Raw genomic sequence first — 25,357 nt, forward strand, 5'->3', positions numbered from 1 at the left:
CGGTGTGTATGATGAGTTGATTACACACCGGTAGAATCCTGAATCCCTATCCAGTTGCCATCAACATGGGCCCCAGGCCACCTCTGCTCCCACCAGCGCTTTGAGTCTGAAGCAGTTGCTTCAGTTCTCTCTCCTAGATGGACCCCACCTACTGCAGGAGATGCACAGCAATCAATTCTGAATGAGCAAGTAATTCTGTACCAATCCATCCAGTAGTATCCTTGTTGCAGTTAATAATATCGCATACTCCGTGTCCACAATGGAGGTGACAGTTAACAAATGTGTGTGTAGATCCACTTGGCAGATTGAGAATCCAGCCATCTGCTCAGTTAATAGGCTGTGCCTTGCCTGCTAACCTAATCGCCGTGAGCACATGAATATTTGCATCTCACTAGTATGTTCAAGTGTCGAAAAGTCGGACATTTCCCACGAGGGAGCCAAGGTCAGGCAACATTTTCCTTGGGCAGAACCCCTTCTTGTTACCTCATTGCCCAGACTCTAGAGGAGTCACAGACTCCAGGGGCTAGGAAAGTACAGTGAGTGAATGAAACTGGCTGGTTTAAGAAATATTTTCTGTTAAAACCTGTGAACCTCTTGGCTTATCTGTTGTTTTTCCACTCTTAGTAGAGGTATGGGTAAAACAAATTTCATTGTCTTTGTTATTATGGGCAAAACAACAGTGCAAAGGTGACAAAAAATGACAATTGATTCTGATGGGGACACAACAGTACGCGGTAAGGAGTGCGGTGAACGAAACAGCACTTGCCACAGCTAAAGAGGCACCTCCGCGCGGCCCCAGCCGGGTGTTCTGTAGGAGTGTGACCACCAGTGTTGCCAGGTCTTCTGATTTTTTTTTTTTTTTTTTTTTGCGGTACGTGGGCCTCTCTGTTGTGGCCTCTCCCGTTGCGGAGCACAGGCTCCGGACGCGCAGGCTCAGCGGCCATGGCTCACGGGCCCAGCCGCTCCGTGGCATGTGGGATCTTCCCGGACCGGGGCACGAACCCGTGTCCCCTGCATCGGCAGGCGGACTCTCAACCACTGCGCCACCAGGGAAGCCCAGATCTTCTGATTTTTCAACAAGAGCCAGAAACCTGGATTTTTGTATGTGTGTGATTTCTTTACATTTTTTAAAAATTGCAGTGAAATTCTCATAACATAAAGTGAACAATCAGGGGGAGTTAGTACATTCACAATGCTGTGCAATCACCACTGTTATTTAGCTCCAAAACATTTCCATCGCCCCGAAAGGAAACTCTGTACCTATTAAAGCAGTGACTCCCTGTTCCCCCTCCCCAGCAGCCCCAGGTAACCACCAATCTGCTTTCTGTCTCTAGGGATTTACCTATTCTGGATATTTCATATAAGTGGAATCATACACCTTTCATGTCCATCTTCTTTCACTTAGCATCATGTTTTCAAGGTTCATCTATGTTGTAGCCCGTATCAGAACTTTGTTCCTTTTGCCTTGAATAATATTCCATTTTCTGGATATACTACACTTTGTTTATCCATTCATCAGTCAATGGACATTTGAGCTGTTGTGAACTGGTATGATTATTGGTGTGCAAGTATCTGAGTCCCTGTTTTCAATTACTGTAGGTATAAAGCTAGGAGTAGCAATGCTGGGTCAGGTAGTAATTCTGTTTAATTTCTTGAGGAGCCACCAGACAGTTCTCCACAGCAGCTGCACCATTTTACAATACCACCCTCATCCCACAGTTCCAATTCCTCCTGCTTCCCCTCCCCCCTCCTCCTATCATTATCATTATTATTATTATTGTCATCCTAGAGGGTGTAAAGTGTTTCTTCCCATTTTTAAGGCTAGACAGCCCTTCAATTGTTTAAAAACACTGCAAGCCAATACTGTACAAATGGAACACTGACTTTCGCAGGCTCTGTCCTGCACATGGACCCCGGTTTATAACGTCCGCTTTAAAGAGCCTGTGCTCCGCCTTAGGGATTCACGTGGCTGCCTGTCCTTTCCCACTGCCGGTGGCCAGGTGACTTCTGGATGACTGATTGCCCTCACCACCCCCAAGATCTACAGCAGCCGGGACGTGGATGAGCTGCTGGCAGAAATCCAGAAGGCCCAGAGCCTCCGGGGCCATGTGCAAGCCCTGCACCAGAGCGCCCCCTGCGAGGAGCGGACCGGCTCGATGCACGAGGTAGGTGGTGAGAGCCCCAAGCTCAGACCTTCCGCGGAGGCACGCAGCTGGCCTCGCCGTGCTCTCCTGTCTCACCTGTCGGGCAAGGGCGCGGCTGCCAGGCCTCCTGCGTCCCGAAAATGGAACAAAGCGAGGCCCCGCCCCCCGCTGTCCCAACAGCTGTGAGCTGCCCAGGCCTCCGCTGCAAGGATCCTGGTGGATTTTCTAACAGAAAGATTTATTTCAGAGAAAGGCCAGCAGGCTCCTGCCACCCCCTCCCCCTACCACTGCCCCTCCCTTCCCCCCAGTTTGGAGAATGATGAAAACCTCAACCACACAGGGTAGGCTGTCTTGAAGACGGTCTTCCCACCAGTATCTCATTCAGGGCAAAGGCCCTGCTTGAGGACGCTTAATTTAACATCAGCAGAGTAACTCAGAAAGCTTATGGACACAATCACCGTTAAAGCTGCGTACCGAAGAGAACTGGGAATGCGTTTATAGCTTCACAGAATGAATGTATGGATTTGGGGTACCAGACGTTTTGACCTGGCTGGATGTAGTGAAAGAAACACAGCACTTAGACTGGGATTTTAAATTTTAGTTTCAGCTCTTCTACTGATTATCTAAAACAATAACAATAATTATTAGTATTATAATAGTGCTCACTATAAGATGGGCACAATGCTTAATTCTTTAAGGCATTTAAAGGCATTCTTTAAATGCCTTATTTTATCTTTACAACAACAATCTGCGGTAGGTATGTTATTACCCCCATTTTACAGATGAGAAAACTGAAGTTAAGAGTTTAAATAGGGCTTCCCTGGTGGCGCAGTGGTTGAGAGTCCGCCTGCCGATGCAGGGGACACGGGTTCGTGCCTCGGTCTGGGAAGATCCCACATGCCACGGAGCGGCTAGACCCGTGAGCCATGGCCGCTGAGCCTGCGCGTCCGGAGCTTGTGCTCCGCAACGGGAGAGGCCACAACAGTACGAGGCCCGCGTACCGCAAAAAAAAAAAAAAAAAAGAGTTTAAATAATTTACCTGAGATCACAGAGGAAAGCTGATTAGTCTCAATTGAACTCAGGTCTGTTTGATGCCCAAACCTTGCCAGATGTTTCCCAAAATGAAACACATGTACTACTTGTAGTTTGCAAGATGATTATAAGGTGATACATAGATTAATATTCTTTTCAATGTTATGCATTTAAAACTAGCTCATTATGGCAGAAGTAGGTCTTTCTAAAATTATTTAAGTACAAAAAAGGAAGTCAAAAATTAAAATTGAAATTAAAATTAATTTCAATTAATATTATTAAAATTAAAAAGATTTAATGTTATATGTTTGATTTTTAAAATATTAAGTAAATGACAGTACAGTGGTACTCATAGCAAAGCTCATGAAGGAGGTGCTCGAATGTCTGAAGTTTGGGAATTGCTGTTCTGTGTTTTCCTCATACATGAGCTATGTGGTTTAACCTCTCAGAACCTCAGGTTTTTGGTTGTAAATGTGGGCGAGAGAGGGTGGGCTAGATCAGGGCTCCCTAAATGAGTTGGTGCAGGAGATACTTTTTAGTTCCCTGGAGCCTTATATTTGAGCCCTCGGCAAGGCCACCTGTCATCTTGGAGTCCGAGGTGCTTATCTTAATGGTAAGGGTGGGAAGGGGTGAGGAGGATGGACAAGTGAGAGAGGAAGTGAGTTTCTGGGTATATCTCTCTCTTCTCCTGGAAATTCCAGAAATCTCCTGAGAGGCAGATGGGGATAGTGGGAGGGGAAGGCAGAACTGCCTTTAGTTTACCAGGTAATGTTTTCAGATGCTCCCTTGGATGGGTGGGGGAGACTGTGGACTTTCCAGCTCTAAAATATGATTATGTAAGGATGATTTTTCATTTCGATTAGATTTCCACAGAGGTTGCAAAGAGGCCACTCACGAGTCTCTTGTCTAAACCCCCAAAGCATGAGGATCCCCTCACAATTGAGTTCCCAAACTTGGACAAGACTTCTGCAGAATGGCTAAAGACCAATAGCCTGAAAGGTAAATACCCAAAGAGGGAGGAACCCAGGACTCAGGTGACTAACTGAAAGGAATGAACCCTTTGGGGCTTCACGAGTAGTGCCTCAAACCCCACCATTTATTTTTACAGCCAAGAAGCTAAGCCTTTATCAGGTTCTGGCACCCAATGCATTCTCTCCCGGGGAGGAATTTGTGCCTATTCTCCGGAAGACAGTATCATCAACTATCCATGAGGTAACTCAGATTCAGAGTTCTGTCCAGTCCTTTGCAGGGGAGCTCCTGCGTGGTATTTCCTTTCTGAAATGTTCAGGAAATAGAAGTCATAAGACAGAGTCCAAGGAGCAAGGGTCTGAGGGCCTGGAATGGGATGGAGGCATTCCACCCAGGACTCTAGAACTCTCATCAAATCCACTCTAACTGCTGTTTTTCAAAGATATGAAAATGAAACGGGAGATTGGGGTAAGAGGGAGTATATTGGGCACCACGGTCACCTCCTCCATGGAGGTTTTCCTCCTCCCCGTTCAGAAGACTCTCTCTTTGTGTCCTTGCTGTACCTTGTACAGACTTCTGCTATCTCTCCTGTAATGCACTAATGTGTGTATTTGTTACATGTCTAATCCCCACCAAAGTATGAGCCCTTTAAAAGAAAAAGCTCTTCTCCAACCCTCTATCCCCAATATCTAGTACAAGTAAGCATTCAGTGAATGGCGGCTGAGTGGGTGGAAGGAAGGATGGAAAGAAGAATGAAAAGGATGAATGAGCAGATGGATGGAAATGATGAATGAATAGGTGATGAATGAATAGGTAAAAGAGTGGGTGGATGGTTGGATGGATGGATGGATGGAAAAGTGAACAGATGGAAGGATGGAAGGAAAATTGGAAGGATGGATGACAGGATAAAATTAAAAAGATGAAAGGATGAGGACTTCCCTGGTGGTCCAGTGGTTAAGACTCTGCACTCCCAATGCAGGGGGCCCAGGTTCGATCCCTGGTCAGGGAACTAGATCCCGCATGCCACAGCCAAAATCCCTCACGTGGAAACGAAGGTCCCATGTGCTGCAACTAAGACCCGGGCACAGCCAAATAAATACATTAATTAAAAAAAAAAGACGAAAGAATGAAAGTAAAGATTAAAGGAAGGGTGGAAGGATTTAAAAATGAAAGGACGGTATAATGGTCATGCGCGAATAGAAAGATCAGTGGGGGGACTTCCCTGATGGTCCAGTGGTTGAGACTCTGCGCTCCCACTGCAGGGGGCATGGGTTCGATCCTTGGTCGGGGAACTAGGATCCCACATGCCGCACCGTGCGGTCAGAAAAAAAAAAAAAAAAGGAAAATGAAAAGGAAGGAAAAGAAAGATCAGTGGAAAGGCAGAAGAATGAAAGGAAAGAGAGAGTGTGGGCATGTAGAGTTCTCGCAGCCCACAGATGGATGACTAGATAGAAGGAGTGATAGTTAGGGATATGACAACTTGGTGGAGGATGAAAGAACAAAGTGAACAAATCTGATTTTCAAAGTGTCCATGAAGGCCCATCTGGGTTCCCAAACCTAAGAACTCATGGCTAGTATGTTTTAAGGTCTCCAACCCTGCTATTACCAACCTCCAACCATATCTTGTAGTAAAGACTCTGATGTTCAGAAGAGCCTCCTGAGAAGGGAGCTGGCTTGCTGTCAGGCACAGTTCATTCAGGGGACTGTATCCTGAAGGCCCTCTGCTGCCAGCCCCAGACAAGGCAATGGCCTGGTGTGTGGGGAAGAGGGGCATAATCCAACCCCAGATGTGCTAAAAGCCCATTTCCCTCTCTTGCATCTCACTTGGAGAGCCCAGTGGCCAATTTAAACTTAAAATCCTTCCCCACCTGTGCTTCTGTTCACCTGCTCCCCTCCTGGACACACCTGGGTGCAGAAGGCAATGGTACAATTTGAATGGCATGATGGGACAATGAAGAATATTCACGTGGACCTGCCCTTCCTGTATGAGTACCAGGTCAGTGGTGGGTCCCATCAGTCAGAATATGGGGTGCGGGGAGGGAGATGGGTGGGATGTGGAGGCACCAAGCCACTGACTGAACTCCCTCTTATAAACAGAGACTGTACTCCACCCACAGGCCCCTCTGGAGCTTTCTCCACCTCCTCCCCAGGCAGGGACCTGGATCAAAAGCCTCTGATCCTTTGGGTCAACATTTACCTCCTCCCCATTTGAGGCAATGAAATACTTTGACTCTTCCCTTCCTGATCCTGTGGCAGACTTGTCCATGCTTTAGCAGAATGTTTGTACTGCCTGGGTACCCATGACCTTGACACACCATTCACAGAAACCAAGTGGGGTACACCCCCTTCCCCCCAGACCCCTTAATCGGCCATGCTCTGTGCAGTCGCTCACTGTGTGTGGCGCATGAGTTTGCAGAAGCAGCTCAGCAGAGCTATGCGGATGTACGAGAGACGGATCGAGTGGCTCTCCTTGGCCAGCAGAAGAATCTGGGGCACCGTCTGCGAAAAAAGGTACCTTCCCCCAGTAGTGTTCTTGTCCTTCATGGGTGTCGCGTGTGACACAGCACTCAACCAACTCATGAATTCCCTGTTGGTAGCATCAGAAGCCATCATTTAGATTAAGGGTCAGTAATCACCCAGCAGAACCCCTGGAGGGAAAAGTCACCACCGTCATCCCCAGCATCAGCAATAGCATCACTCAATATCAACAATGTCACTCAGGGATCTTTCTGTTAAAAAGCAACAGAAACTAAGTGCAAATTGACTTAAATCAGGGAAGTCTGGTTAAGGTAACTGAAAATTCTAGACTAGATTTGATAGCTGTCTTCAGGCATGGCTTGATCCAGAGGTTCATGCTATGTCAGGAATCTCTCTCCATCCCTCAGCTCTGTTTTCCTCTCTGTTTGCTTTGTTTTCAGGCTGGCTTTCCCCTCCAGGTGGCAAGATAGCCACCCAAAGCTCCCAACTTCCTTCCTTCCAGTTTAGCACTCCCAGGGCTTGGGGCAAGGGTCCATCCTTGAGCTAGTCACTAGGGCCAAGAGGGTTTGATGTTCTGATTGCCTGGGGTCAAATGTCCACTCTTAAAGCTTGGGCTGGCGTCAGCTCTACCCAACTCAAATGGACTGTTAGAGACAGAGGTATTCCCCCTCCTCGCCCCCCAAAAATCAAGATGCTGCTGTGAGAAGAGGCAATGGATGCTGAGTAGGGAGAAACAGTAGGTATCCAAAATATCATTATCACTTCCATACCTTACTTGATGCCTTACCACTTACCAAATATTATGCTTTGTAATACTATTCATCTATTATATCATTTAATTCTCAAAGCAACCCTATGAAGTCTCATTATAAATAGTTTATAGTTAAATATGCCAAGGATCAGAGAGGTATTGTGACTTGCCTAAGGCCACACAGGAAGTGGGACTTGAACCAAGGCCTTCTGACTCTCTATCCAATGGATTTTCTTTTGCTATCCATAGCTGTCTCAAAATGAGAATGGCGGGGAGGAGATGGGACTATAAGATTTGAAGTAATAAAAGGAGAAGGCTGAATAGCACTAGAGATCTTAAAACAGAGAGAAAATAATGATACATTTCCCCAGAGGCCCCAGTTATGCCTAATTCCCCATCTAACTTGCTTAGCTTGTTGCTGTTTTCCCTTCATAGACCCCAACCTATAATAATATTGAATGCTAGTAATTTAAAACAAGGAAATGTACAAAATCATTATATGCAGCCCTGCCCTTAAACCATCTCCACCACGAGGCTTTATACCATGATAGACCCTCCTGGAGAGAAGGTTCTACTGTTGTAAACCCGCCTGTGTTGACTTCAGACCATGGAGATTTGGCCAGCTATGAATTTGGCATTCAGAACTCCCCTGGAAAAAACGTTAAATAGTAAAATGGAACAAAATAAACATTATCTGAGAGGTTCGGTTCTCCTCTTAAAGCTTGTGTTTCTTTTTAGGGTGGTTATACTGCTCGATATCTCTGTGACCAATTCCATGTACATTATTCATATCCAGCACTCCCTGAGACTTCTGCTGGAGGAGCAGCTGTCCAACAAGGACTGCTTCAACATCATCGCGTACGCTCCCGCTTCCTGCTTCCCGCTTCCCGTGGTGGGGAGGGCGTGTGCACTCGGATGCCATCGCTGGGCTGAGGCTTCTGGCAGGACAACAGATGTATGGGCACCCAGCATCCTAGGAGGGCCGTCAGTTTATCTGATTTGAATGATCTTGTTTGGGGCATTGAATAATTAAATGGTTGCAGGACAGTCCCACTGGGGCGAAGGTGATAAGCGGCCCCAAAACACATTGCTTGATCAGCCAGGATAAAGTAACTCAGCCCATTGCCCCATTTGGCTACCAAGCTGATAAACACAAAAGAGAAAAAGAAGGGCCCCCAGGCTTTGTTCCTAGCTCAGTTCTAGCAAGCCACAGTATTTCAAACATTCAGAATTCCAATTATAAATTTTAATTATACCTAGATATATCAATATAATTTTTGTATATAGTTATATGTTGTATATTATATATAGTTATATAGAATTAAATTATACAGTTATATATAAAACTATATGATTTAATTATATATAAAACTATATATTTAAATTATATATAAGTATATATAGTATAAATTAAAACTATATAACTATATATTTAAATTGTATATTTTATATATAAATTTTAAATATAAATAAACTTAAATTTAAAATGTAAATATTCAATATATAACAAGTGTTTAACTACATATACATTTAAATTATATATGACTATATATAATACTATATATATTTGTTATACTTCTGTCTACATAGTTACTTATATTTTTGATCTATAATTATATATAATTTAAATATATGTATAGTTTTATATATACATTTCTTAATTAATTTTATTTTTGGCTGCATTGGGTCTTCATTGCTGCGTGCGGGCTTTCTTTAGTTGTGGCGTGTGGGCTTTCTCTAATTGCGGCGAGCAGGGGCTACTCTTCATTGCCATGCGCGGGCTTCTCATTGCAGTGGCTTCTTTTGTTGCAGAGCACAGGCTCTAGGCATGCAGGCTCAGTAGTTGTGGCTCGCGGGCTCTAGAGCGCAGGCACCGTAGTTGTGACACACGGGCTTAGTTGCTCCGCGGCATGTGGGATCTTCCCGCGCCCCTGCATTGGCAGGCAGATTCTTAACCACTGCGCCACCAGGGATATATATATATTTATACATATATTTTTTTACTTAATTTATTTATTTTATAAATATATATTTTTAATACATATAAAAATATTTATGTATATTTTTATACATATAAAAAATATATATTTTTATACAACTTCATATGAAATAGGGAGTGTTCTAAACCTAATAAGTCAGCAGTTAATATTATATATTAAACTGTACCAGAGTCTAATCTTTCCCTAATAAATTCTACAGAAAAAAATGCTTAGAGAAGCATTTTGGACAATATTTTCATTCATCCATCCATCCATCCATTCATTCATTCAACGAACATTTATTGAAAGCCTGCCATGCACTGTCACGATGCCAGGCATTAGGGATACAGAAGTTAAAACACACAATACCTATCCTCAAGGAATTTATGGTCTAGTAGTAGGAGACAGGCGTGTCAAATATAAGTGCTATTAAATGTTTTCTCAAGAAATAAGTAAAAGGGAGGATATGGGACTGTGAGGCCTCAAAGGCAGGGTCAGTCCATTCCACCTGGGTAGAGTAAGGTCAAGAAATCTTCACAGAGGAAGTGACCCTTTAGCTGAGTCTTGACAAATGAATAAGTGTTTGCCTAGCACATGGGAGTGATGGGGGAAATGGGGAGAAAGGACATTCCAGGTATAGGGAACAGCATGAGCAGAGGCACAGAGGTGTGACCTACTACAGAACCCTGGGGAACTGTCAGTGTGAATAGTTCAGTGTGAGTAAGGGGTGAGAGGGAGAGACTGGGCATGACCAAAAAACAAAATAAAAAACCAGGTGATGGAGGCTTTATATAGGAGTTTTTATACTATAGGACCTATAGGTATTGAAGGATTTTAAGCAAGAGTAATAATCTTGAAACGCTCGAGCTACAAGGGGAAGGATGGACTGAAGGGATGCGATACTGGAGGGGAGACCAGTTAGACCACTGCAGGGGTAGAGGGGGCTTGAGCCAAGGCAGTGGGAGTGAAAGACAGAGAGGCCTGTGAGGGGTGCGGGGGAGTTAGAATCTACAGAATGTAGTCACTGTTTGGCTGTAGGGGATGAGGGAATGGCGAGGAGAGGATGTGCCAAGTGGGGCAGAGCTTGGAAGATAAACATATAGAGTTTGAGATCCTCAGGAGTCTGGGGATTCTCCTGTGAGGAGCTCTAGCCAAGAAATATGGGTTTGCGAGCCATCAGCATTTTGGTTGAAGACATGGGAGGGCATGAATGGCACCTGTGGAGACGTGAAGGGGGAGAGATGACAACCAAGGACAGAAGTTGGGAAGAACGGCCATTTGGAGTGTGGGCAGAGACAGGGCACCGCCAAAGAAACAGGAGAGGAGCAGCCAGAAAGGCAGGAGGGAAACCAGGAGAGAAAGGGGTTTACCCTTTCCCAAGGGAAAAAAAACAGAGTTAGAGCCTGCAGAAGCAAAGAAGGAAGGGAAGAATGCAGGAATCCACTGAATCTGGCAATAGTGCTCCCTGATAGGCAAACAATGAGATATAATGTTTCTGCAATTCATTTTGGCAAGTATTTAAGAGATTGATAATACCCAGTGCTGATGATAATCTGGTGAAAAGGGCACTCTTGGAAAGTATTGGTGGAAGTGTAATTTGGTATAGCTCTTGTATTAAATTTTTTTATTACAGTATAGTTGATTTACAATGTTGTGTTAGTTTCAGGTGTAGGTCAAAGTGATTCAGTTTCATATATATATATATATATTCATATATGTATATATATTCTTTTTCAAATTCTTTTTTTAAAAATTTTATTTATTTGTTTGTTTATTTATTTATTTATGACTGCATTGGGTCTTCGTTGCTGTGCATGGGCTTTCTCTAGTTGCGGTGAGCAGGGGCTCATTGCAGGGCGTGCGCAGGCTTCTCATTGCAGTGGCTTCTCTTGTTGTGGAGCATGGGCTCTAGGTGCACAGGTTTCAGTAGTTTTGGCACACAGGCTCAGTAGTTGTGGCTCATGGTCTCTAGAGCACAGGCTCAGTAGTTGTGGCACACGGGCTTAAGTTGCTCCGTGGCATGTGGGATCTTCCCAGACCGGGGCTCAAACCCGTGTCCCCTGCATTGGCAGGCAGATTCTTAACCACTGCGCCATCAGGGAAGTCCCAACTTTTTCAGATTCTTTTCCCTTATAGGTTATTACAAAATATTGAGTATAGTTCCCCATGCTAGACAGTAGGCCCTTGTTGATTATCTATTTTTTTTATATAAATTTATTTATTTATTGCTGTGTTGGGTCTTCGTTTCTGTGTGAGGGCTTTCTCTAGTTGTGGCAAGCGGGGGCCACTCTTCATCGCAGTGCACGGGCCTCTCTGTCACGGCCTCTCTTGCTGCGGAGCACAGGCTCCAGATGCGCAGGCTCAGTAGTTGTGACTCACAGGCCCAGTTGCTCCGTGGCATGTGGGATCTTCCCAGACCAGGGCTCGAACCCGTGTCCCCTGCATTGGCAGGCAGATTCTCAACCACTGCGCCACCGGGAAGCCCCTATTTTATATATAGTAGTGTGTATCTGTTAATCTCAAACTCCTAATTTATTGCATGTCAACCTTGCACAGGGACCATGCTAATCTTCTTGGTATCATTCCAATTTTAGTATATGTGCTGCTAAAGCAAGCACTAAATCTTTTAAGTGTATGTTCTTTGTTCCTTCAATTAAGCCTTTCAATGCAGAGTTCTAATGGTTGGCAAACCTGGAGAAAAGCAAGAGCAAGTTGGTAAAATAATCCTGACAATAGAATTCTATTCTATTGAATAGAATAGAATATGCAACTATGCATATTCTAGGCAACTATTCAAAAGAATGTGGGAGATTTACGTGAACGCATTCAGAAAACGTCCTCAATAAGTCCAAATGAAAGGAAAAAATAGTATAGGTTATGTAATTCCACTTCTGTAAATATATATTTACCTACACATTTTTAAAAAATATGTGTTTATTTATTGGGCGGTGCCAGCTCTTAGTTGCAGCCCGCGGGATCTTTTAGTTGTGGCACGCAGGATCTAGTTCCCTGACCAGGGATCGAACCAGGGCCCCCTGCATTGGGAGCATGGAGTCTTAACCACTGGACCACCAGGGAAGTCCTACACATTTTTTTTTTTTTAAATCCAAAAGAATATAGAACAAAGAGTTAACAGAAATTGGTGTGGGGGGATAAAATTGGAGGAATTTTCACTCTCTGTATATTGTTAGAATTTTTATCCAACTGTAATAGAGATATTTCCATGGGAGGGGGAAAGGAGGTCCTTGTTAATATTTATCAGAAAACCGGGGAGGAAGCTTGTCTGCAGGGGGTTGAGAAGTAGAAGATGAGGAGGACGTGGTAACACTGTTTTTCTAGGGAGCGTGTCTGTGGGGGGAAGAGGAAAGAGAGAGAAGTAGCTGGTAGACGAAGAAGTTATATTTAAGAGAGGCGATGGGGAAGACGGAAGTAGACGCTGGGCATGTGTGTGGGAGAGAGGTCACTGTGGGACAAGGTCTCAGAAGAGATTGGTGGTGGTGAAGTCAAGAGCCCAGGTGGAGGAGTTGCTCTTGAACCAGAGAGGAGACATCTTTTCCTTGATAAAGAGGATAAATCCTCTTCTCAAAGATTTAAGTTCTGTCTCATAGGGAAAATGAGCTGATACATATACAAAAGAAAAGCTATAGTGCAGATGGAGAGTGGAAAATGTGTTGTGAGGATGAATCAGAGCTAAAAAGGGAGAAATGACTCCTTCCCTGGGGGGTGAGGAAGTTCACACAGAGAAGGGAGTGCCCCTTATTCAGGAGGGAATTCTGGCCAAACTGGTGCTGGCTGTGTCTCCACTGAGGGCACAGCTCTGCTCCCACCGTGAATGTGCTGAGATGTGTCATGACCAGCAAGGAGATCTTGTGGCTGGTCCAGACCAGTGGCATCCTAACATTTTGGGGGTGTCATCAAAATCTTGCCCCTTAGAATCCTGGGGAGCCCAAAGAGCTGGGGCATGTATTTCCCCCCTAAGAACAAGCCCTCTTTCCTTTTTTTCCAAGGTTTGGAAGCACCATTGAAAGCTGGAGGCCCGAGATGGTTGCCGCGAGCCATAGCAACTTACAAAGCGCCTGGCGGTAGGTGACCTGCTGGGTCTGACGTCAGCTTCCCCTGTGCTATTATTTTCTGGCCCCCTCCCCTAGAAAGTAGCTCTCTCTAGAATCTTTGCCATCCAAGGGACTCAGGCATGAGTCAGGAAACAACCGCCTTCCATTCCCCGCCCTCCCCCTCAGCATGGCCCTCCCTCTCAGAGTGGCCCTCCCTCTCAGCATGGCCCTCCCTGCCCCCCAGGTGGGTCCTGAGCCTGCAGTGTCAAGGCAGCAGGAACGTCCTCAGCGCCCTGCGGAAGACTGTGGAAGTGGACTTCAAGGACAAAGACAAACAGCAATCACAGGGCATCTACCTGTTCACCAGGGGCATCCCTGACCAGGACATGGTGGGTAGGCCACGTCCTGGACATCCCTTATCCTTCACGACCCCACGTCTTCTGCTAGGTGGACACCTAGCAACTGGTTTCTCCAGCATGATTTTCCAGTCTGGACTTTATCGTGCTGAAGAATCACCTGGGGATGTTGTTCAAATGCAGATATTGTTAGACCTGGTTCCGAAGGGGCCTGAGAGTCTGCATCTCTAACAAGCTTCCACGGGATGTCGAGGATGCTGGTCTAGGATCTCAGGCCCAGCGCCCCGGCCAGGCCCTATTAAGATAGTAAGAGAAATGGTGACCCAGAGGCTCTTTCACCTTTCCATTCTCAGTGCCACATACTTATTAGACCAGGTACACAGTAGGTCCTCAAGAAAGCAATTAGGCTGAACTGACCCAAGATCAGCGGCTTGGAGAGCCCTCAGCTGTGGGCCCCTCCTCCCTGTCTCCCCACAGGCCATGCTCAGCGCCTACGTGGCCGAGGCCCGTGTGGGCTGTGACTTACAGCTGAACGTGTGTCTCTTCTACGTGGGCGAGCCACAGATGGACACCACGCCCCCTGCCTGCTATGCCAGCCGCAGTGACACGGCCGCCGCCTACCGGGAGGTCACCCGGGCTGCTGGGGGCCGCTTCCACTGGTTTGGAGACACAGGTGCGTAAGAGTTGGCTGAACTCTCCACATCTTTTTTTCCAGACAGTTGTCTCAGTGCCAGTATAGCTCCCTATGCTATAGACATATTCCAGGAAAGCAGCATGTGAAAATCACATTTGCAAATGTAAAATTACTGTTCTGGAGATGGATGGTGGTGATGGCTGCACGGCAGTGTAAATGTACTTAATGTTGCTGAACTGTACACTTAAAAATGGTTACAATGGTACATTGTATGTTATGTATATCTTCCCATAATTGTTTTAAAGTGAAAAAGAAAAAAAGTAAAACTACTTAAAAATATTTTAGAATGTCGGGGCTGGAAGGGGCCCTAAAGGTCCCTTAGTTTAGCGTTTCTCAAAAGGTGATATGTTCGCAGCAGGTGGTTGGCAAGATAGTTGTACATGGAGCACAAAGCAACAATTTTTTGTCATAGCTGTAGGAGATCAGAATATGCCACCTCAATATGTGCTACTTTGGCATAAGGATTATTTTGAGCTGAAGACAATTAAAAAATAGCCGATGCGGGCTTCCCTGGTGGCGCAGTGGTTGAGAGTCCGCCTGCCGATGCAGGGGAGATGGGTTCGTGCCCCGGTCTGGGAAGATCCCACATGCCGTGGAGCGGCTGGGCCCGTGAGCCATGGCCGCTGGGCCTGTGTGTCCGGAGCCTGTGCTCCGCAACGGGAGGGGCCACAACAGTGAGAGGCCCACATACCGCAAAAAAAAAAAAAAGAAAAAAATAGCCGATGCCAAAAAACCTCTCTGCTTTCCCCTTCCCCCATTTGCCTAAAAGCAGGACATAAATTTCTATGTCCTGCTTCTGTGCCAGGAGGAGAAGGATGACTCTTAGACTCTTAAGCTCTGGTTGGCAGCTCTGGGCTCTTCACAGCACCAAGAGGAATCTACGTAACAACACTCACCTAAAAAACCCTTGTCTTCCATTAGTTCCCCCCAAATATTTACCTTCCCACAGTCTGCCGGCCCTCAAAGCCAAACCCCATTTCCTTTGTCTTGTCATTTCTATTGTTCTTCTTTAAGATGCTACAGAAGCCCCAAGTTCCAACCACTCCCTCTGAGTAACTCATCGCTGAGTTTCTCCCCCATGTATGCACACCGCATGCATTAATAAACTCTATTTTTCTCCTGTTAATCTGTCTTTTGTCAGTTTGATTTCCAAGGCCCCAGCTGGAGAATCTAGGAGGGTAGAGGAAAATTTTTTCCGTCCCCTAAATGGTTATATGAATGTTTTAATATTTCATTTAAAAAATGCTAACATTCATTGTCAGCAGTGACATAAATTTTCTCTTTAAAATATGCTTTTAAAGGATGTTGACTAGATTTTTATGGTGATCATTTCACAATATACACAAATATCAAATCATTATGTTGTACACCTGAAAGTAATATAATGTTATATGTCAATTATATCTCAATTTTGTATATGTGTGTACTTTTAAGTAAAGAAAGTGAATTGATTAAAAATATATGTTAAGTAAATCATGGTTTAGATGATATGCAGACAAGGCAAAATTGTGACGTGATGCAGGAGGGACTGAAGCTTGGGACATGCTAGTGCATTCTGACTTCTCTGATTTATGGATGAAGAAATGACTCCCAAGAACATGAGGTGCCTGTGGATACAAAATTAGTGGCATAGCCAGGGGTGGAACTCATGAAAAGTGCTAGGCATATACATTTAAGTTATTATTGTTGATTATTAATAATAATAGCAACCATTTATAGAATAGCTATTATATGCCAGACACGGTTTTAAGTGTTTTACATATGTTGTGATTCATTCCTCACAATAACCCTATGAACTGTGTTATTACTATTATCCCCATTTTACAGATAGAGAAGCTGAGACACAGAACCCAAAGCATAGTTGTAGTAAGTAGTAGAACCAGGATTTGAACCCAGAGTCTGTCTTGTTAGTCATTACACTCTACTCCCTCTCAGATAAGTCATATTTGAGATATTACTACAGACATTATTCACTACAGACATTAGCTACTTTAATTAACCCCAAGGTGGATCTTTTTATTCACTGGAGGAGCAGGACCTTTCCCCTGACCTACGCTTCCTGTGGATGAGAGCTGTTGGCTGGGTGCCAGGGTGCTGGGTCCCAAGGCCGGCCCCACTCTTGGTATCCTCACTGTACCCGTCCATCCCCTTTACCACCAGAAATTATGCGGGGGGGCTAGTCAGCTAAGCCCATTAAGACCCCACCCTGCCCCTTAGGCTGAGGTCACCTCCACATGGCCCACGTGTTTACAGATGTGGACACTTGCCAGAATCTCCATCCCTTCCCTACGATTGATCATGACATGCTTTGTTTCCAGGTATTTACGAAAGCGATGATATCAGTGCCATCACGTCTGAGATGGAAAAGGCTCTCAACTACTCCCAAAAGGTATGCCTTAGGTGTGGGGCAAATGACTGCTCTGGCTTCTGTATTAGGGTCCTGGGGCTGCCATATAAAGTACCACAAACTGGGTGGCTTAAAACAGCAGACATTTATTCCCTCACAGTCCCAGAGGCTAGAGTCTGAAATCAAGGTATCAAGAGGGCCATGTCCCCACCGAAGGCTCTGGGTAGAATTCCTCTTTACCTCTTCCTAGCTTCTGGTGATGGTTGATGTTAAAGAAATGAAATTGCACTGGACGCTTGTTAAAAACGGCAAGGAAGACATTATTCAAGACAACTGCAATCGGGGAGAGAGATTGAACTCAACTCCGATTATACAGCAAAGATAGCTGGGCATTTATAGCCAATGAGCAGAGTGAGAGGGTCAGTGGATGGAAAATTACTAAGATGAAGTTGACTAGATATCGAGGGTAGGGGGATTCTTGCTAAACAGGCTCAACAGGATTCTTTGCTAAAACTGGGTTCAGCAGGCCAAAGTCAAAGCCCAGTCAAGAAGAGGGCTCAGAGGAACATGACTAAAGTTTGGTCAAGGAGGCAGTCCTTGGCACCAGCAATCCTTGCCTTTCCTTGGCTTGTGGCAGCAGAACCCGAATCTCTGCTTCCATCTCCACATGGCTCTCCTCCCTCTGTGTGTGTCTGTCTCTTCTCCTCTTATAAGGACACCAACTGTATTGGATTAAGGGCCCACCCTCCCAGTACAACCTCATTAACTTACATCTTAATTACATCTACAAAGGCCCTGTTTCCAAGTAAGGTCATGTTTATGGGTACAGGGGAACTTCAACATGTCTTTTTGGGGGACACAACTCATCCCACATCAGTTTTCCACCTTTGTGCTGATCCACAGACACCAAAGGCTTCCAATGAAATGTGAGAGTGTCCTGTAAGTCACTGGTTTCAGGTCCGTGTGCTCTACATCCTGGCCTGTACATTCTTGAACACATCAATCTCATTCCTAAACTCAAGGCCTTTGTACCTGCTACTTCCTTCACCAACTGTTCCCCTGCCAGGTCATCCATGGATTGCTCCTTATGATTCAAGTTTCACTAAAATGTTACCTCCTCAGAGAGGGAGCTGAGCAGTTCAAGGTGAGATGAGAGCGGGACCAGATGGCATCGGGAACAATGAGAATGGAAATAAGGGAACACATATGAGAACATGTCTTTAAGGAAGAATTGACCAAACTTATGGCTGATTGAATGAATGGGGTGAGGAAGAAGAAGAAATCCCAGGATGACTCCCAAGGTCCTTGCTGCGGGACATGGTAGACAGTGGTGCCATTGACCCAGAGAGAGAAAACAGGTGGGGATTCAGGGAGGTGGGCCTAGAACAAAGGTGAGTTTGAGGGGTCTCTGAGATAATAAGTGAGGGCATCCTTCAGGCAGGTGGATAAAAATGAGGCCTGGACATAGAGGTGTGGGGCAGTTCAAGCCATGAGGATGGACAGAGAACACGTAGGTGGATGTGACTCACATTTCAAATATGACCATTGTCAGGACTGCCCGTCTCCCCAACTACATGGTGAGCTCTTGGGAGGGCAGGGCCATAGATTGGCAAACCTGCAGCTCCCCTAGACGTGCCAGAGCTGTCCTCCCAGAAAGGGCCCCTCTTTGGTGCTTTATTAAACTGCTTCTCAGGTGCACATTAGTCCTGCTCCCTCATCTGATAAACTCATTCACAAGGTGTTAATGGGCACTAATGGTTTAATCCACCCTTCTTATGATGTTAGCTACATTTGAGTGGTGTCTTCTAGTGCCTTGACTGAGAATAATTATTGAAGAATCTTTCAGGCAGTTGAGAAATATATAGGCAAAGGAACGAAGTATCACACCACTATTCTGCCAGCATCCAGGGTCAGCCCTGGGCACATGGTGAGCTGACCACCTTATGTGGCTGCTGGGTCCACATGTGGAGAGAACACTGGCTTTGGAACAAGGCCTGCCTGGGATTGAATGGAAGATCCTCTACTTACTCACAGTATGGCCTTGGACAAGTCCTTTAAATTCATAAGCTTTGGTTTCCTCACCTGTAAAATGGGGATAAGATAGCACTTGCCCTGCCAGTGTAGTTGCATGTCTTGTTGGCAAGGAGGTTTGAGATGCCCAGGCAGTAACTAGCCCAGTGCCTGATGCATCCCAGGCCCTCCATACATGGTACTTATTATTATTATTATTATTATTATTATTATTATGATTTTGGCTGCATTGGGTTTTTGCTGCTGCACGCGGGCTTTCTCTAGTTGCAGCGAGCGGGGTCTACTCTCCGTTGCGGTGCACGGGCTTCTCATTGCGGTGGCTTCTCTTGTTGCAGAGCACGGTCTCCAGGCACGCGGGCCTCAGCAGTTGTGGCCCGCAGGCTCAGCAGTTGTGGCCCGCAGGCTCAGCAGCTGTGGCGCACGGACCCAGTTGCTCCTCGGCATGTGGGATCTTCCCGGACTAGGGCTCGAACCCGTGTCCCCTGAATTGGCAGGCAGACTCCCAACCACTGCGCCACCAGGGAAGTCCCACGGTACTTATTATTAATAGGCCTGATCCGCAGTGCTCTTGGCCCCAGGCAGCACTCTAGGGACAGAAAGAGGAGTACAGGGGCCCCAGGGGCCCCAGCACCTCCTGCTGTGTGTGTGTGTGTGTGTGCGTGCGCACGTGCGCCAGTGCCCTGCATGGAGACACGCTGGCTCGGGTGCTGCTGACGCTCCCAATCCCCCTGCAGTGTGCCTTACTCGTGTCCTCTCTGAAGAACCAGTCTGGAAAACAACGGGAAAGTGCAGCCCTCCTGAGAGAAAAGCCGAAGATGCTCAAGCTGAGATGTCAGCCTGGGAAGTTCGGTCCCTCCAAGCCCACAGCACCCTCTGTGGCCAGAATGGTTTGACTCCCCTCTGTAATAACACACAGGGTATTTTGTTTCTGCCTTGTCTCCTGGTCTTTCTTAGATCTTGAAGTGGCCTGGGTCAGGCCCCCAGACCCCAGGGCCAGCGGAGGTGGGAGCAGGGTCCTCAGTGGTCAGTGTCCTGGCCTCCAGGGGGAGGGGACCCCCGGGGGGCCTGCTTCTCAGCTCTGGCCACCCCTCCACCCCACCTTTGGCTCTGCCTGGCTGTCCCAGCTTTGCGGTACCAAGGGCTCCACAGACTTGGCACCCTCCATTACACATGCTGGTTGTAAGGCAAGAGGGCTTGTCCGGGAGGGTCTCTCGGGGCAAAGGAATTAGGGGCTTGGGGCGTCTAATGGGTCCTTTCTGCTGCTGCCCAAGGCTTTCGGGGGCCTGATAGGAGCCTGAGGGTGGACCTGGGCGTGCCTGGGACTGATCCCCGTTCACAGCCTGTCAGATCTGTCCCGCATAAAATACCCACCTCGGCAATCAGAAGGGGCCTCTAGAGGTGTGTCTGGGGGGAGACCCCAGACTCCACAGCACTTGTGAGCAGAAGGGCAGTGAGATCTGCGAGCGCTTCAGCATTTCACCAACTGACAGGCCCTTGTGAACACAGCGCACTTTCAGAATGAAGAAATCCACCCAAACCGTGTGCAGCTAACTCCCTTCCCGGGGTCAGCACTTCCGAGCAGTTCTGTCCCCATGGGCACTGCCCTCGTGCACAGAACTCCACCAGGTTTTGGGCGCCGGCCCAGAGACATCACGCCTTCCCGTCTTCCCAGATTCTGAGGTGAAACCCCGCGGTCTCGGAGTCCGCCTTGGGCCTTCAGTGGTTCCCGAGCTGGATCGGTTACGAGGGGCCTTGGGCTACGCCAGGGCCTCTGGCAGGCCTCCTGAAATGCAGGTGTGGGAAGCTGGCCTGCTGGCGGGTGGCTCTCTGGGATGGGCTCTGGACGTTTTTCACAGCCGCCACCCAGAGGTCTCCTCCACTGGTCCAGGCCCTGGGTGACTTTGTTTAACCATCACCACGTTCCGGTTGTGCCCGGTAATGAAGGAACCCCTTCCTTAAAACCGAGGTGCCCAATAGGGCACAGAAGTTACCTGAGTGGTTGCTTGTCATGCTGGAGGCCCAGAAATCCCAGTCCAGTAGGAAGAGGGGCAGGTAACTGGTGAAGAAAGCTCAGGCAAATCCCCACAGTTGTCCTAGCAGGCCCTCTCTCATAGCACACACACTCACACTCACACACACACATGCGCACACACTCTCACACACGCATGCACGCTCTCATACCCCCCACACTCATGCACACACTCACACATAATGCACACCCATGCACACACTCACACATATACGTGCACAAGTGTGCACACACACGCACGTGCACTCTCACACTCACACATAACGCACACCCACGCGCACACTCACACATATATACGCACGTGCACTCACACACGTGCACACTCACACACTCACGCACTCGCGTGCATACACACAACACACACCCACGCACACACACTTTCACACATGCACACTCACAACTCACTCTCCCACATACACACACACATGCACACACACTGACACACATGCAAACACACTTAGTTGCACACACACATGCACGCACGCACACTCACACTCTCACTCACTCACACACACACACACACACACACACACCCTTTTTCACCTCAGACCCCAGAGTCCTCTCTGAATGTGCAACAGGAGATGGGGCGAGCGTGTGAGAAGTCAACTTCCTGAGGCCTCGCCATGCAAAGGTTCCTACTTGACAGATTGAGGCTGGGATGACTGGGGTACTGCCCCCCACAGAGAACAGACCTCTGATGGAAAAGACTGCTGTTTTCTAGAGCATTAAAGATGACCCTGACAGAGAGAAGAGTCCCGCCTTGAAAGCTCTGCTATGGAGGCCACTCAGAGGCAAAGCGGGCGTCCCCCCAGGTAAGGCACCGCCACGGGGGTGGAGGGGTGGACAAGCACGGCTGAGGCATGGATTCGTGATGACAGTAACTAAAGTGATCAGCAATCGTGTGCCAGCCCTTCTGCTAAAATTGTCCCATTTAAAGCTTATAATAATCCATCCTGTATGGCAGGGAATCTATTAGTTCCTCCATTTTACTGATGAAGAAATTCAGGCTCAGAGCGGCTAAGGAGAATGTCCAGTGTCAGCCGGTCATGACAGGGCACCAGTATTTTTATGAAAGTACTCAGCTCATAGAACCTAAGACCATGTGTCTTCTAATGTCAGACACATAGCAGAGTGGCTCAGAGCAGAGTTCTGGAGTCAGCGAGACCTGGATGGAATCTTTACTCTGCTTCTTACTGACTCTGAGTCCCACTTACCTCATCTGTAAACTGGGGTACTATGAGGATAAAACAAGACAGGCTACGGGAAGCACTTTGCACCAAGCCTGCTAAATATCAGCAGCTCTGGCTTTACTGATCCAGGGGAGGCCAGAGGACCTGGGTAGTCCCAAAGGACCTCAAATCCACCTGGGAGCCCCATTTCAAGGGCAGAGCATAGCTGAAGTTGACTAGTCTCTAAGCCAAGCTGCACAGCTTCACCACATAAACCCTCAAGGCTGCTCCAGCCGACAGGCCAAATGTCCTCTAGCTACAGCCCAGCCAGTGAAAGAAGGGACCACAGATCGGAGGAGGAAGACCAAATCAAGGGACACAGAGACCTCTCTCTCACTGTTCTATACAAAGACAGGGAATAATGTGGGTAAGTTGGAGGCTGCACAGATGTCTGGACAGCCCCCTTTCCCTGTGGGACCTGGAAGGTGATCAGGCCCCAAGGAAAGGAGAAATCTCCCGCAGTCCCGGGACATGGGCAGCAGTGCACCCCAAGCAGGCCTATCCTCAAACCACTCACATGTCCCAGCCCAGGGAAATGAGCTGGCAAAGTCTTGACACAGGCAGGAGAGTGGGAAGAATTGATGTCGGCATCTCCCCAGGACCCTGGGCACAGCGCTCCTGCTCTGTGCATGAGGGGCAGTGTCCTCAGACTGATGGGAAGGGAGTGGAGATGAGTCTCCCAGTCCAGCCGGATTGATTGCTGTGAAATGGCACAGGTCCCGGTAGCAACTCATTGACATGTAGAGAAGGAAGATCCCAGCATGCTTCCCCAGATCAGCACAACAGCCTCCCTCCTACCTCTCAGCAAATTGCACCTAAGGAATGTTACAGCTGACTTGATTGACAGAGAAATTGACATGGAAAAGGGAGGCTAGGGAAAGAGAATTGCACAAAGTAACCCTGCTCTGTTTCTCCCAGGCTTCGTGCAGGAAGTACCCTCAAGGAAGAGGCCTAAGAAGGACTAGCTCTTCTATTGAGCTGCCCAGAAAGGATACAGTGTGCTCCAGCCGGGAGGTATTAAGCTGTCTGCACCAGCACATGCCCCCATACAATCATTCCTTCCACCAACCATTATTTCTAAGAGGGTGGGTATACTTGGAATTGAGGCCAAACCTGCTTAGAATGACTGTTTAAAGTGTCAGGATAAGGATTCAAGAGAACTACGTGGGAACCTGGGTCTGCCACTTCCTAGCTGGGTGACCTTGGGCAAGTCACTCAGTCTCAATGTCTTCCTTTATAAAATGAAAACAATTGTACCTAATAGGATTGCTGATTAATTGAAGTATATTTTGTGTAAAGTACTTGGTGGCGTCAGATCGTTTTGGAGGCAAGCAGCAGAAATGCCCCTTCTTGTACAGATCCAGAAGATAGAACATCTCTTCTTCCCACAACCAGTCAATAAAAGTCTGAGCTTGGTTCTGACCCTGGGTGCCATGCTCTGATTGCTTTAAACTGAGCCATTCTTGTATCTCTCATTGTAACAAGGAGCCTGAGACTATCCTCATTGGTTTAGAGTCTAAACTTTAGAACAATCAGGGTTTCCATTCAGATTTCATGGGATAGGGTTGAAATGGAAATTGGGGAGGCAACAGTATCCACCAGACTAGGGAGTCGTAAGTGCTCAATAAATTTTGTTCCCTGCTCCCCGTATTTCTTGTGCATCTCTCCCCAGCACAGGGGCAGGAATCTGAATGTGATGGAGGCTCAGTGAGGACCTGGGAACCCCACATTTCAAATACAAGACAGATTTCAAACATGAGGTTTTAAAAGATGAGTCAATCATTCCATTAAGCCTGAATTACCCAAGATAATAGTTCTTTCCTTTATTCAAAAGTGGGTAGCAAATTATGGACTAAAAAACTGAAGATGGAGATCTCCAGATACCTGGGTCCCAACTGCACTCATCAAAAGCCAATACAGATGTCGGCATCAGCCAAATACTGCAGTATCTTCCCCAGCATACAGATCAACGTAAGTCAAGATTGGTGTTGTTTTTTTTTCTCCCAGCTCCTGTCTCTTCTCAGGCACAAATGGCTGAGTGTGTTGGGGAAAACTCCACATGAATGTATGCCCCTGGCTTCAATTCCTGCTTCTAAGAACCCCACCCTCCAAAGGGGGACTGCCCTCAAGGAATAGGAGATGCAGAATCCTGTGGGAAGAAAAGTCAGCCCCTCAAAGTGCTTGAGACTATACTCTAGGGTTAGAGGGGCTCATTGGAGTGAGAATTAGAAACAGCTGCCAAGAATGTAGAGCAGTGGCTGGAATACTCCCTAATAAGAACTCTGTACCCTGATACTGATGATGGTCCCATCAGGGTGGCCGGGAACAGCGGTTATGACAGGAGGTGAGGGGGTTCTCTATTTTCTAGTTTTGAGGTAATTTTTTTTTATTGCTTTGACACTGGAACAGGTAAATTTAGTAGAAAATGAAAATCTAATCGTGCTTTTAAAAAAGAGACCCCATTTTCTCTCCTTGCCCTTTGATATGACATTGTCAGCTATAAAGCTAAAAATAGCCACCAAATTCAAAATTATCCACCAGAAAACTTTTATGGGCGTTTAATCATGCTGCCCTCCTCCTCCATCGGAGGTCATCTTTTAGTTTGAAATTTATCGACCTCCCGTCCTACCATTAAGGGTTTTCTATTTAAAATTTAGAGATACTATGTTTTTTCTTATTACAGTGACCACATCTGCCACAAAAATCATCATCCCAATTCCCACACACCTTCCGAGAACTATGCATTTGGTAGTTCAATAAAAGAAAAAAGCTTTTAAACAAACAGACAGAAATGTGTGCTTAACAGTGTTTTGAAAATTGTGAACCACAGTAGACTAAACTATTTTAGGGGGTAATGGGGAGGTGAAGAAATAGCTGACGGGGTTGGGGGGGGTGGAATTTTCCTTTGCTTGCCTTAATCCAGGGGATGGTGAGACACATTCAGTGTACACCCAGGGAAATCGAAGCGTACATCACACACCTGGAGAAGGTGATGCGGTGCTACGTCCGAAGGCTGCAGTGGCTGCTGTCTGGTGAGCCTGCCTGCTATCCTGGAGGGCAGAGGAGCATGATGGGCAGCGGGAGGGCCACCCCAGAGACCCCAGGGTCAGTCCTTCCCAGGCTAGGCACTCACAGACTGTCACCCAGGGGCAACATGACTTCTGGGTTCAGAGGTCAGGCAAGGTGCTGGATGACAGGGCGGTGGAGCACGAGCCAGAGCACCAGGGTGACCCAGGCCTGGTCAGGCCGCTCTGCCAGCTCGTCTC

General features: G+C 47.0%; 1 protein-coding gene across 1 annotated transcript in view; it reads left to right on the forward strand.

Moving 5' to 3' along the window:
• The window catches only part of VWA3A (von Willebrand factor A domain containing 3A), a gene marked incomplete at its 3' end in the record, with an annotated part of 46,011 nt that overhangs the window by 13,922 nt on the left and 6,732 nt on the right, over positions 1-25,357 (forward strand). The window contains 17 exon segments of the mRNA XM_079719172.1: positions 2,040-2,165; positions 4,040-4,175; positions 4,285-4,388; positions 6,061-6,141; positions 6,562-6,656; positions 8,113-8,232; positions 13,361-13,435; positions 13,650-13,794; positions 14,239-14,434; positions 16,774-16,844; positions 19,568-19,720; positions 21,584-21,674; positions 22,348-22,454; positions 23,010-23,105; positions 23,926-23,941; positions 23,944-24,062; positions 25,015-25,123. Coding sequence (XP_079575298.1) covers positions 2,040-2,165; positions 4,040-4,175; positions 4,285-4,388; positions 6,061-6,141; positions 6,562-6,656; positions 8,113-8,232; positions 13,361-13,435; positions 13,650-13,794; positions 14,239-14,434; positions 16,774-16,844; positions 19,568-19,720; positions 21,584-21,674; positions 22,348-22,454; positions 23,010-23,105; positions 23,926-23,941; positions 23,944-24,062; positions 25,015-25,123 — 1,840 coding nt within the window.

Source organism: Hyperoodon ampullatus, assembly GCF_949752795.1.
Source record: "Hyperoodon ampullatus genome assembly, chromosome: 14".
Classification (NCBI taxonomy): Eukaryota; Metazoa; Chordata; class Mammalia; order Artiodactyla; family Ziphiidae; genus Hyperoodon; species Hyperoodon ampullatus.